Raw genomic sequence first — 13,928 nt, 5'->3', positions numbered from 1 at the left:
TCTCTGTACGTTCTCCCTACCTACCAATTAGATTGTAAGCTCCTCGGGGCAGGGACTCCTCTTCCTTAATGTTATGTTTGTCTAAAGCACTTATTCCCATGATCTGTTATTTATATTATCTGTTATTTATTCGATTACCACGTGTATTACTACTGTGAAGCGCTATGTACATTAATGGCGCTATATAAATAAAGACATACAATACAATACAATACAATCTATTCTACTGTAGCTTGTGTGAGGGTGGGAGAAAAAAAGGTGTAACCCCTCTCGCCCGGGTGTAGCTCCCTCCACATATCCACTAACTGGGCGTCCTTTAAACCCTTAACCAATGTTGCTACCCCCTCCTTTCTTCCTCAATGTGATTGCTCTGATCTATCTAAGCCCGGGTCCAACACCTTAATAAAGTCCCCCTGCCAGGATCACATATCCAATAGATATTTTATTCAGGACACTAATGAATGTCGTAAAAAAACTCTGGGTCATTTTCACAGGGCGCGTAGACGTTTGCCAGTGTTAACCTTTGACCCTGAATAGAACCCACTAGAATTAAGAATTTCCCTTCCTTATCTCTCTTGATCATTTCCACTACAAAGGGGCATCTGCTATGAAGTAGAATTGCTATACCTATCTTCTTGCAATTGGCTCATGAGGTAACTTTTTGGCGAAATATTTGAGAGTTTTTTTTTTTTTGTTTTAAACTAAAATGCGTCTCCTGTAGCATCACCACATCTGCCCTCTTCCTCTTATAATCCGTCAAAGCCACTCTCCTCTTTTGAGGGCTATTAAAGCCTTTAACATTATGTGAGATTACATTCAGTGCCACGTCAGTGTCTGTGCCCTAACGCTTACCTGTGTCGAGCCTCGCGAAGGGAACCCTGACCCCCGGAGGAGCCAGGGCCACTCTTCAAAGAGCCACATTATCAGGATGGATCTGGGATGGGGTGGGGGGAATTTGGGGGGAAGAATAAAAGAAAAACTGTGGAGGAAATTAAATTTGGATCGAGCCTTTTAGATTCCAAAAGGACTCAGGCTCTTCTACCCATGGGAAAAAATACCTCGCCGATCCTAAACAAAAATGGGACCGGTAACCTGAGTGCCTCCCCCACTCAGGATCCCATGGGGTTCGTAAGGCCATATGGGTTAATCCCACATCGTCTATTTGTCAGGAGCATGCGGACTGCTGGGGGAACTCCACTCCCGTCACCCCCACAGCATGCCACACAATCAAAATCATAATAATAAAATCACACGAAAAGAGATAACACAACATCTTAGAACAAACTTATTAACAGAATTAACTATACCCTCATGAGCCGGACTCCTATCCCCAAACCTCCCTTTCGGCAGGCTAAATAAACGAACCAAGGGTCTTTCCTCAGATAAAGAATGACCGAAATTACTGTCGGGAGGGACTAGTGTTATGTCCTTTTATCTACCTCGGCAAGTACGACCCTTTACTGGACTTGATAGTCCGGCCCTCAACCCTGACATCTCACTGCAGGTGAAGCTGTACTGGGCCTTTCCTATGGACCCTTTGTTTTTACTCGCCTGCCAGACTCCACATATATTTAGAACTCCCACCTCCTTCAAAACTTGAACCTCAAAACCCAAGAACTAGAAAATAATAACAAGGGACATGTACCTCCGTCAAACCTCATTTTGCTATACCTCTGGGTTATGCATCCTCAGTGTAACGGATCAGGGGACTCGCGCCAAGCGGGTCCCCGTCACCTCTGGCCCCACGGCAGCTCCCTGCCCCGTTTCCCCACTCCCTCAACATCCTACCTCTCTCACGCCGAGCCGTTCCTCCGCGGCGCACGCCACATCTGTATGCACGCGATCGGGGGGCGCGCGCACGGCAACCTTACAGAAGGCGCGCGCACCTGATCCTCTTACCTGCCCTCCTGTGCTGCTGGCGCCTCCCCCCATCGGCTGCAGGCTATTACCAGGTATCATTCTCCTGTCTCCCTTCCTGCTCACCTGGACCTATCACTGCAAGCTCTCAGCCAAGCCTCCGCTCCTCCCCTTGCTACTATTGGTCCTCCTTCCCTTATAACCCCAGTCTGCCCTCTCTGTCGTCGCTCAGCATAGCTTCTCTGTGGCTCCTGTGTGCAGTGTCTATGCCAAGCTCTGTTTCAGCTCCTTGTTCATGTTCCTGCCTGTTTGGATTCCCTTGAATTGATCTCGGCTCGGCTTGACTACGTGTACCTCTTTACCCCTGGACTCTGCTTTGGATCTCACTACGCTGCTTTCTCCTGCCCCTGACCCTAGGCTCTTGGACATTAACCCTCCGACTTCTGCCACCCCGGACTCAGAAAGCATATCGTTAACCCTTTTCTCAACCAGGCCCAGCAACGCATCTTACCACACTCCGGGCACGCCCTCACTGCTGTGGGTGCGTGTTATACCCTTACCCACCTCAGTACTGGGGACTGGCCAGGTCTGCGGGCATACAGGCGTTACACTCAGTTTATCAGCCTCTCTCTATACCCTAAGATCCAAATCCTATCTTGGGACCCCCTCTCACTGGTGGCCCTCATCCACCCCCTACCAATGGCACTTAGCCTTGTAACCCCAGCCTATTCTAGCTTGGATGTGCTCTCTCCCCCTTTTCTCTAGATGCCACGACTCTATTTTGATCCAGTCCCAGTCACCCCCGGGTCCACTCTAATATGCGCGGGAAGAGGAAAATCCAGACTGGCCTTCTGGATAGGTGACTATTACAGGAAAAAAGCTAGGGGTCTTAGTACTGTTGTTTTAATGCGTGGGGTTGAAAAGTCCAAAAAGCAACACTGTCTCTTTAGCTTCTTAGTTGAATAATTGGTTTCAGATCGCCACCATTTCCTCCCTGCTAAGTGGAGAACCCCTTACTTTCCTCCAGGACGTCTCGAGAGAGGACTCCTCTTCTGCTGCGTGGGTGAATTTATCTTTCAGCCCTATTTTTCCTAGGAAATTAGCTCCTTCTTCCACTCAAGGTGAAAGCATTCCCATTTTTTAGTACACATACATTTTCTCTAAGGATTTTCATTATGGGCTGCAGAGTGCGTATCCTACTCAGGGTAGCAGGAGAGATGTCCTGAAAAACTTGTAGTGGAACTCCCTCAAATTCCAAAGAAGGGGAGTTTTGTGTTATCTGGCAAAGGCAATCCTTTATTCTATAATAACAAAACCTGATTATATCTCTGGGAGGGTCTTTTGGTTGAGGCCTAGCCCGCAGGGCCCTGTGGCATCTCTCAAGATGCAGCTCGGCCTCAGTCTTATCAGGCAACAGACACGTCAGCCATCTTGATATGTACTCTTCAATATCAGTTATATTCTCTGGCACTCAGCGGATTCTGATATTGTTTCTCTTGTCTCGATTCTCAGAATCTTCCTGCCTGTCAGCAATAGCGGAGATCTGAGTTTTCATGTAGGAGTTTGTCTTTTCCACTTTATTTACTGCTTTAATTGTGACGTCTAACTTAGTCTCTATCTCATCCGTCCTGACTCCTATGAAGGTGATGTCTCTCCGCAGCTCCAAAATCTCTTCATGGAACAGCGATTTCAGGTCCCCGAAGAGAATTTTTTTATCGGCTTTTAGGTTGCTTCTCGTGACTAAGTCTCTCTCTCTGGTGGTGCTCTATTCTCTCCTGTTGTCCCTCTCTGAGTCGGGGCCATATTGCGAGGCACAGGGCACAGGTCTGTTTTTCCGCTCCAGTTCGGCAGATTGGAAATATTTCTTTAAGTTTGAGGACGGTCTCTGTCTTAGTGTCCTTTTGGACATCTTTTGGTGTCCTGATTTTAGATGCTGTGTTTTTTTTCATCTTTAAATTGCTCTATTTTCGTGGTGATGTGTTATAATGGCGCTGTGGGGTAACGGAGCTAACGGTCTAGTCCTCCATCACCGCAGGCGCCGCGCATGCACCCTCATTGGATCTTAGGTATGATCCCAGGTAAGCTTGCATCTCAGTGACCTGAACAGGCTGTATGTGGGTTTTCAGAACCGTGAGGACCCTTGACCAAAACTGTTTAGTAGATGTGGCCTTTGGCGCTTCCCTTATTGTGTTCGTTATCAGTTTTTATTCAGATGTTTGTTAATATCTGTATTGCAGTTTTTTAAGACTATGAAGCTTTGTTGTGTGATTTCAGATTTTACTGTTTCTAATCTTTTAATGGGTGGTGGGAATCTTGATTGTAAACACACAGATACCCAGTAAGCTCATAGAAACCCAAAAAATGACCACAAAATATTTATACGAGCTTAGTGGGTATCTGTGTGTTTATTAACTTTGTCCAGCTGGTCTCAGCTGTTTTGGAGGTTAGTGGCCCCTCCTCCCCAGGTTTTAAGCTCGCCCCTCCCCACTTTCCATATGTACAGGTCTTTTCATGCAGCTGTTTGTGACAGATCCAATGCAGATCATTCTTCCTGTAATTATACAGGTAAATAAGAATTGTAATCAGTTAGTGTTAGGACCTGCGATATTATGGTCATGCCTTGAAGTGGCTCGCAGGCTTATAATGCTTTGGCCAAAGTGTTAAACTTTTTAAAAAAAAAAAAAATTTTTTTATATATATATATATATATATATATATATATATATATATATATATATATATATATATATATATATATATATATATGCAAATATAACTGTATGCTCATCTGCATGTCTTAGGCAGGTGTGCAACCCCGCCTTTATATATATATGTATTTCACTATGTAGTTTTGTCATATTTGAAGTAGCTCTGGGCTCCCTTTGTGTTTTGTTTTTTGTAGAATCTTGATGGTAGCAATCTATAGTCTTTAGTCTATATTTAATAGATAACAAATTATTATAGAAGTCCTGGGGTTTGAATGTTTGATTTCACTGTCCAGTCACACTGTACCTTTAATTCAGGCCAGCGGTGGCCATCTTGGATTTGTCTGGGCTACAGGACCAGGACAGGTCACAAGTCGGGTGGTCGTGGTTCAATCTCATCCTCGCAGCGGAACACCCAGACAGGGGAGGGCCCCACACTCCCCTCCAGCTCCACAGTGGGGTCTGTCCAGCGATCTGGTGGGGGGCTAGCCCGCCCGCCCCGGCGACCCACCTGAACAAGATGGCCGCTCTCTTCCTGGTATCCCTGCCTCTTGAGCCCCTGCACTGTCTCCCCCGCTGTGCAGTATGTTACCCGTGGGTCCCCCCAGCCAAATGGAGGACTCGGTGTGCGGTCTGGAGTGCGGGAAAGCTTGTCCAGGGCATGTCTTTTAATGTTGTCGGGTATGTGGTTACTGGGGTTTGCAGAGCTTTTATCCGGTGGGGGTAGCAGCATGTCACAGGCTCGAATGTTTTATGTAGGCCTTCTCCACACCTTCCCCAACAGTCTCGTCTGTCCCTGCTCACCTCACTTCCCTCTCTCTGGGACCAACTGTTGTGGATATTGTCTGTGGTGGGCTGCGTCCTCCGGGTTTACTCTTTGCTTCCGTGGAATGATTTGCTGCTACAATTGTTAAGATGCTTGCTGGTGTTAGCAGTTTCCACCAGGCCTCTACGGTATCAACCTCCCGTTTCGTTAATCTTGCTCCACTTGCTATAACTGTGGTATTGGCGTGTAGCCTAAGGCTGCGCTTATAGTGCCGGCGACGGCAACGTTGCGGCAAAACAAATGCATTGCCGCCGTCGCGTGCGCTTATAGTAAGCGCGATACGACGGAGCGACGGATTGGTCGCGATCGCTTGAAGTCATCTCTATTTGATTTTCCAGCGACCGTGACCTGACCGTCGCGTCGCTGTCACTATCAGCGTAGCCTAAAATTACAGTCTTTCACAATTTGCTGTTTTTAGCAAGATATAGCTTCAAAATTCTAGGGATGGCAGTGGATATATTTTCTTTTACTACAGAGCTCCAGCTTTATGCGGCCATCTTGCATCGTTCCAGGCCACGCCTCCTTTATTGTTTATTTTTAACACTGAATGTGTTGGGATAACAGAGGCAGATCAAAGGTTAGTGCTTTCCTAAACAAAAGCTCTGTACTTGTCACTATTTGCGGATATCTTAGATTAAAATCTTCTTTTGAAATCATAAGGGGGGTAAATTTTGTTTTGCAGACTTGACCAACAGTATCATTATTAATGTAGACAATTATGTCGACTGAAGCAACTTTACTGCTTTAATAAAAACAAACAAGCCTTTTAAGGCTTGCACTTCATTTTAAGTGCCATATCTAGCACAAAACCTTTAATCGCAGAATCCCTGGCTGTAATAGAATTACTGTATGCTAAGAGATAATGGGGAATAGCAGGGTTGCAGACCTGTCTGAGACATGTAAATGTGCTCACGAGTGGTATTTTTATTTGCTGTACACTGTATGGTGCGGGTTTTTTGTCCCTTTTTTACCCACAATAACATATGTGTGGTTGAAACCTACTCAAACTTGAAATTGCAAACCCAGTATAACCAGCCTCACACTGATTAAACCAAAAAAGGTCAAAACAGGTGTCTGAGCAGGTTTACTGCTATGCACTTCTTTGCCCTGCCTAGGCTATGCTAAAAAGTTGTGTAATGCGGCAGGCACATGCTTATAGGGGTCCATGTTAAAATGAACATGAAGTAAAAGGTGACACTGTGCGCTCATTTGCACGTCATTGCCCAGAATCCCTGGCTGCAGGCGGAAGCACTATATACTAAGAGACAATGGTAAAAAGCAGGGTAGCAGACCTGTCTGAGATGTGAATGTGCTCACAAGTGATATTTTTATTTACTGCTAAAAGATAAGGAAAGGCAGGTGTCTATCTGTGGCCTCAGAACTGCGAATGTATAACTTAGAAAACCGACTCCAGATTTGTTCTGTAGCACAGTGATTTCTATAGCAAATTTGCAGCTCCTTATTGCAAAAGGTGCTAATTATTTATTGATATCGTCCTGTTTCTTATTGTATTTGTTGTGTTATCAGCTGAGCAGCCTGGAGTTCTGCATTACAGGCATACCCCGCATTAACGTACGCAATGGGACCGGAGCATGTATGTAAAATGAAAATGTACTTAAAGTGAAGCACTCCATTTTTCCCACTTTTGATGCATGTTCTGTACTGCAATCGTCATATACGTGCATAACTGATGTAAATAACGCATGTGTAACAGGCTCTATAGTCTTCCCGCTTGTGCACAGCTTCGGTACAGATAGGGAGCTGGTATTGCTGTTCAGGACGTGCTGACAGGCGCATGCGTCAGCTGCTGTTTGCATATTGAGCGAAATGTACTTACTCGCGAGTGTACTTAAAGTGAGTGTCCTTAAAGCGGGGTATGCCTGTACACTGCCGATCTTCCACGCAATGAAGGGGATAACGAGTAGTTGACAGCTTCCCCTACATTCATTAAGAGAGTGGGTGACACTCCTCACGCGCTATATTATCCCCATACAGTGGCAGTAGGCAAACCTGTTTGAGGTGGTTAAAGGCAGCACCGCTGAAAGGATCACAAATGTAGAGAGATTTGTCTTTCTCTTTTAAGTCCAGGGCTTCTCTTTCTTCAATAAACTGAAGATATTCATCAGACTGAAACTCCTTGATTGCCTATTATGATAAAGAACAGCAAGACCCACATTTGTTAGATGGCACTTTCTATTTCACCTACTGAAAATTATCAATACAACATGTAACCAATTAAATGATGATCACATAGAATACTTCATTTTGTCAGATTTCCAAGATTCTAGTTGACAGAATAAAAAATAAATGACTTTTTAAGAACGCCTAGCATCACTACAAAATACTGTAACGTAATCATATGCAATAAAAAAAAAGTGAACTATGGCCAGTTATCATGAATAGTCTTTATGCTTAAAGATTAGAGATTTAACTCTGCTTGCTTATTAATCATTGTGGTCGTTTATATCACTTTTCCCTGTACAATAAAAACGTCGAGGCGGCAGAACTAAAGAAGGGGGAGTCACTGACCCATAATACAGTGTTCAGATAAAAAGTCAGCTCGTGCACACTGGGTTGCGTTCAAGTTATGATCCTATGATGTTACATTGTCTACAAAACATTACAGATTTGATTTTGAATTTTTTTTTTGCCCAAAGTACTGCCGGACCCTCCTAAAGCACTAATAATGCTCTGATCATTCACTCTTTCAAAAAGGATTTGTTTAGGGTGTATAACGACTTACTTCCAGTTGTTTAAATCTACTACTACAATGGAAATGTAAAGAAAGTACATACAACTCATTATAGTGTTACACATTATTTTAAAAAGGGGAAGAGAAACTTATTTTGACCCCTGAACATGCAATGCTGCTTAAAGAAACATTCACATGTTCTTGATTACAGACGTTTAACATTTTCATGGGGGCAGATTCAATACAGCCCGTAGGAAATAAAGCGATATTGGCTGAAGATCACCTAGAGTGCAAGCTTTCAAGGCAAGTAGAAACGATTGCTAGAGTACATGGAACAAATGTAAGTTACCTGTTTCTATATAATAAACATATTTATATTGTGTACCATAGCATGTATTAAAAGACTAACTAGGAATAGTCTCCCCTTAGGCTTTATAACCTAGTGGTGCAACTGAAAATTGTGAAATGAAATAGCACTACCAGCAAAAGAAATAGAACAGGTACAGTCCAAAACCCACTGTCATATTTAATGCATCTTCCTCTGCAAAGCAAATCTCTTACCTCGTGAGCTTCCACAAAGAAGTCAGTGTTTTCAGGGGACTTCACAAACTTCACAAGAAATGGCTCATTTTCACCTCTAGCCATCTTTAAACTGATGGGACAAAACAGAGCAAACATTCATAAGTCATCCTAGTTCTACTCCCACAATGCTCACACTTAACAGCTCTAATTTCCCTCATCGCAAGGTAATGAGTAGAGAATCCCATGTATCACCGGACTGATACATGCAGAACCTTCTTGCACTGAATGGAACACAAAATGGATATCTAGCCCTGAAACAGTTCCTTTCACTGGAAGAATACACACACCTTTTTTTACATTTACAAACACTGAAGGGGCTGATAATGATGACCTGGTTATATTGTGCCAACAATACAAATATTCCTACATCATACACGTACCCTAGCTTCAAGAATTAGGTATCATCGGACTACAAATGTTGAAAAAGGACAATAATGACATAGGAGTTTGTTTGCCATGAAATAATCTATTTTTAGGGGGGAGAGCAGGGGCTGTGTGGTATCTAAAAGTTCACAACTTCTTGCAGGACACAAAAAGTTCAATTGTTTATGACTCCCATTGTGGTAACATAACCGCTGAGTGATTTGTGCCATGTCTATACAAGGGGTGCGCAAACTCTTCTCCCTGCGCCCCTCTGTCTTCTCTCACACCCCCCACCCACCAAATGACACCACGGGGTCATGTAAGGCCACGTTGTCATGGCAACACGACATCACATTACATTACCCTGTGGCGTCATTTGACACGTCGCTGGAAAGCGAGTACAGTTACAGAGGCCTCGCGCGATCCCCGGCATTTCATATAAATGCCTTCGGGGAAGCGCAGGGCCTCTGTAACCACCGTCCTCCCCACCCCAGTTTGCACAGATCTCAAACATTAATGCCAAGACTGATTGTGTTAAATAGGAGGATAAAAGGCCGAGATATCCCAAACACCGTATAATGCTGACAAACGGAAGAATGCATTTGTTTCAGAATGCAAGATCCGTTTATAAGCATAATTAAATGTAAAGTCCAACTATCTAACTCAGAACAGAAAAATACAAATCCCTTAACACAGGGGTGACCAACTCCAGTCCTCAAGGGCCACCAACCGGCCAGGTTTTAAGGATATCCCTGCTTGAGCATAGGTGACTCAATCAGTGGCTCGGTCATTGATTTTAGAAGATGTAAACCCTAACTGGTACCCGTGAAGTTTCTCCAGCACTCAATTATGACAACTGCTGCTACAGTATTTCCTCAGGAATGTACCACAGCTTGTAGTCAGTCGATGACTGAGCCACCTTCCTTATTTAGCCAGCGATAATGATCTATCAGATTATTAAACCTATTAGGGTTCTGTTAGGATAAGGCTGGCATATTATGGTTAGATTGGCAGATTAGGGTAAGGCTGGAATTAAGTAAGTAAGTAAGTAAGTATTGGAGTAAGGGTTAGGCTGAACAAAGTATATCTATCCTGCTGCCGGTTAAATAAAGCTGAACAAGTGCCTTATATACCCGAATCGGGGGGCAAGGATAATTGATGCAAATATAGAGCCTCTCATTATCAATTGACAACCCTGCCTTCATGTGGCGCCCCTCGTTTCTAACCAAATGGGCTCTGTCGACCCTTGGGCCTAGCGTCCCCTTGTGTATATCCAGCTAAACAACTTCCACGGATCTTTTGAAAGTGACGTTTTCCGTGGAAGTCGCCTATACCCATCCGTTGTTGGTGAAGAGGCGGAAAGCCAAAGCCATATACCCGAATCACTGGGTAAATAGCCTCTACCGTTAGAAAATACAGGCCTGTGTAAAAGGGGTCACCCGGTCATCGTTTTGACACATTCAGTTATAGGGACTTAGATATACATTAGAGCAGTGCTTCCTAAAGTTTCCGAGGAGTCTCCAAGGGGTATGTAAAAAAAAATAATATATATATACACATATGTAATGGCGGATCCCAGGCACTATAGTTGGTTCAAGAGCCCGTGTGGAGACTGTTTACTTATTAATGCCCCGAACTGCACTTTAGCGTGGGTGGTATAGCGGCCAATTACAGCAGGAGCTTCCGAAGTCGCTCCCCACAATGTGGGACGTGACTTTGGAAGCTCCAGCAATAATTGACAGCTATACCACCCACGCTGTCTGCACACACTGAGGGGCAGTATGAGGCCTTATTAAGCACGTTGCCCCCACAAGCTCAAGACACTATACTGCCTGGGATCAGTCATTGTTAGCAATAGTCTGAGTAGACCAATTATTATCTAACGGGCTATAAATAAAAGCATATACCATGCACCTCTATCACTGCATCCTCATGATGCTACAGTACGTGCCCTGTGCACAGCTCTGCACTGAATTATCTTCATGGTTAGGTGCTGTATACAACCAAAGCATACAGCACATCTTATTGTCCCAAAATGAGTGAGGTTTCAAGATAGCCCCCAAAAAATGGAACAAATCTGAATTCAGTGTGTGACACTATACTGAATCTCAGCAGACCACTAATGCTCGGAATGACTGTCATATACTGTGTGACAATGCCTGTGCTGCCCTCCAAAACATTTGATGCTGTTTTAAAAATATATATATTTCATGTAGTTAGCAGATTACTTATTGCGAGGGCGGTTATACATCTAGTATACTTTATTTCATTTATAAATTATTGCAATGAACACATTTTAATATTTTAACAATATATCTGGGTTGTAGTGGGTCTTTCTTTTGAACAGAAATTGCAATGTGCAGCATGGAAACCTAGCATTGGCAAAACTGGAACTAAGCGAGTCTGGCTCGGGGGGGGGGGGGGGGGGTGCTCAGGGCTGCTACAGATCACTCAATGGAAGCCAGTCTCATTGATTTATTAAAAAGAGAAATATTTCATTGACATTTATTTCTTCACAGATGTCAAACTCCAAGGACCCAACTCAGTGACATTTGGAAGATTCCCCTCCCCCTTTTTCTCAAATACCCAATAGGCTGGTGGTGGAACTTGACATATGAGACATTTCATGAAGACTGTTGACTAAAATAAAATCTATGCATTTGTAACGGAGATGTATTGACCTAAAGAGTGAGTATATTAAAGTGTGTGGCTTGTGTGAATAACCCCACTTGTTGGGATTCGGGCTTGTGTGCGCCGGCCTCGGGCAATACAACAACACTCATTCGCGCGCACAAACACGTCACCAACCAGCCTATTTTCAAGCCACTCACTCCTCACAGTCCCGCTGCGACCCTGTCAGAGCGGTATGACGTCACAAAAACCTCGAGTGCGTCTGTCGCGCCCACCCGTTAAATAAAATAAGCAGTAACGTTTTTACAGCACCTGCTGTCCGCGTGCCGCTCCCTTCCCACCTATATATACACAGGAGCACCCGGCGCTCCGCCTCATTCACACAGCGGCAGGTCCCCGTGTCCGCGCGCCGCTTCGCCTCATTCACACAGCGGCAGGTCCCGTGTCCGCCGCGCAATGTTTGAACTGATGGGGGAGGTTGGCGCCAAACGTCCTCTGTCATACATACTAATTATTATTTATTTATTTTTTGTGTGTTTTTTCACTGCCGGAGGAAATGACGTAATGAAGCGTCACTTCCCTCTCCAAGTCCCGGAGGACGAAGGCGCAGAGGAAGGTGGCGGTAATAGGGAACTTCTCTGCGAGGCGAGAGGATCAGAGGAGCAGGAAGCAGACATGTCTGCGCTTTAAATGTCTCCTGATCATTGGGCGTCAGAGATATGAATCCGGAACCAGAGACATGTCATTTGAATGGGAAAGGTTGCCAGCAATCTGTAACCTAATCATTCTAGCTTTGTCATCCTTATGATGTCCAGACCCACAAAAGGATGCTAACCTTAAGCACACATGTATTCTCTTTCACTTAGATTGTAAGCTCTCCGGGTGAGGGATTTTCTTTCCTATCGTCTGATGTTGTTTGCACATACTGTATTATAATTTCCTGTACTGTATTGTCTCTTCAGTAAAGTGCTCCGTACAGTGTGGGTGCTATATAAATAAAGCTATACATTCACATAAATAGGAGTGGAGGTGTGTTAAAACTCGGCACCCTCTTGTGGATCTGGGCCTTGGAGCTGTTACTTACTAGGGGTGCGCAAACTGGGGGGGGCGTAAGATTGTTTGCGGGGAGTACGGGGTTTACAGAGGCCCTGCGCGGTTCTCAAAGGCACTTAAATTAAGTGCCAGGGAAGCAGCGAAGGCCTAAGTAAACTGCACTTGCCTTGCTCCTGGAGACGCGTCGCCATGGCAATGTGACATCATGACGCCAGAGCCAAGGTAAGGGGGGAGGGCGCGAAGGGAGGTGAAGAACTGGCAGGGGGCGCAGGGAAAAGAGATTGTGCTCCCCTGACTTACACTATGTTCTGAATTAACGGAAACAAATGAACCAGTGTTCGGAAGTGTAAAACAACATGCACGAACACCCACTGAACAAAGAAAAATAATATTGTAAAGTACAAAAAATAAAAAACACATACAGTAAGGTGGTAATGCTATTAATGGTGCATTTTATGCATGAGCATTATTACCATATAATGCTGCCAAACCAGCTTTAGTGGCCTCTTAAAGCAGCAGTTCAAGCGATGTCCTACATGTGTGTTTTTTTAAATAAATTAGTTCTGCACTATGAGAAAATACTTGTAGCATTAAAAAAAAAAATGTTTTAAAGGCATTTTTAATGTTTCTAATGTAGGAAGCATTTCCAAAGTGACAGCCCTTTCCCCTTCTGACAGGCTCTGGCTCTTGAGCCCCGCCCTCTCTCTAGCAGTGAACCAATTGTATCTAGTAACTGCCCAGTCAATCATATTCCAGGAACTACATTGCCCACAATGCTGTGCAAGAACTGAATTAAATAACCCAGAGCAAGCGATCGATTACAGGAGAATGGATCGATCTGCAGCTTAGCTAATCACTTGTGTGTGCAGATTGTATTGATGCACATATTGAATGGGAAAAAAATATATTATTTTTTTAAAACGGCAGCTTGAACTGCAGCTTTAAATCAGCAATCCTGCTTTCCTTTTTCCATAGCTCTGACGGCTGTGTGGGACTATCGAATTCGTGGATTTAAAGCTCCCGTGTGGTGCAAGCTAATAGGAATAATTTCCCATTCCTCTTTCCCTCACGCCCCACCTCTTTCCCTCACGCCCCACCCTGCTCTCCCACACCCCCACCTCTCCACCAATACATATAACCCCTTCCCCAATACACAACTCCTCCCCCTCTACCCCAATACACATGTAACGGGTTTTCCCACACCCAATCTCACATTGGC

General features: G+C 44.3%; 1 protein-coding gene across 7 annotated transcripts in view; it reads right to left on the bottom strand.

The window, feature by feature from the left end:
- TOPBP1 (DNA topoisomerase II binding protein 1) overlaps window positions 1-12,191 on the bottom strand; it is a 66,234-nt gene extending 54,043 nt beyond the window's left edge. For 3 of the 7 annotated variants that reach the window (XM_075587107.1, XM_075587110.1, XM_075587112.1), the window contains exons 1-3: window positions 11,998-12,191; window positions 8,642-8,732; window positions 7,399-7,533 (exon numbers count right to left, since the gene is read on the bottom strand). In XM_075587107.1, the coding sequence (XP_075443222.1) occupies window positions 7,399-7,533; window positions 8,642-8,732; window positions 11,998-12,158 (387 nt within the window). In that variant the 5' untranslated portion in view covers window positions 12,159-12,191. Of the gene's footprint in view, window positions 1-4,869; window positions 6,920-7,398; window positions 7,534-8,641; window positions 8,733-11,706; window positions 11,781-11,968 lie in introns of those variants that run through there. The other 4 variants (XM_075587108.1, XM_075587109.1, XM_075587114.1 and 1 more) reach the window with 4 other exon arrangements.
- Between the last annotated feature and the right edge of the window lie 1,737 nt (window positions 12,192-13,928).

This window comes from Ascaphus truei, chromosome 2, assembly GCF_040206685.1.
Source record: "Ascaphus truei isolate aAscTru1 chromosome 2, aAscTru1.hap1, whole genome shotgun sequence".
Taxonomy (NCBI): domain Eukaryota; kingdom Metazoa; phylum Chordata; class Amphibia; order Anura; family Ascaphidae; genus Ascaphus; species Ascaphus truei.
The sequence above is the reverse complement of the archived record's forward strand: the minus strand, read 5'-3'. Positions and strand labels throughout refer to the sequence as shown.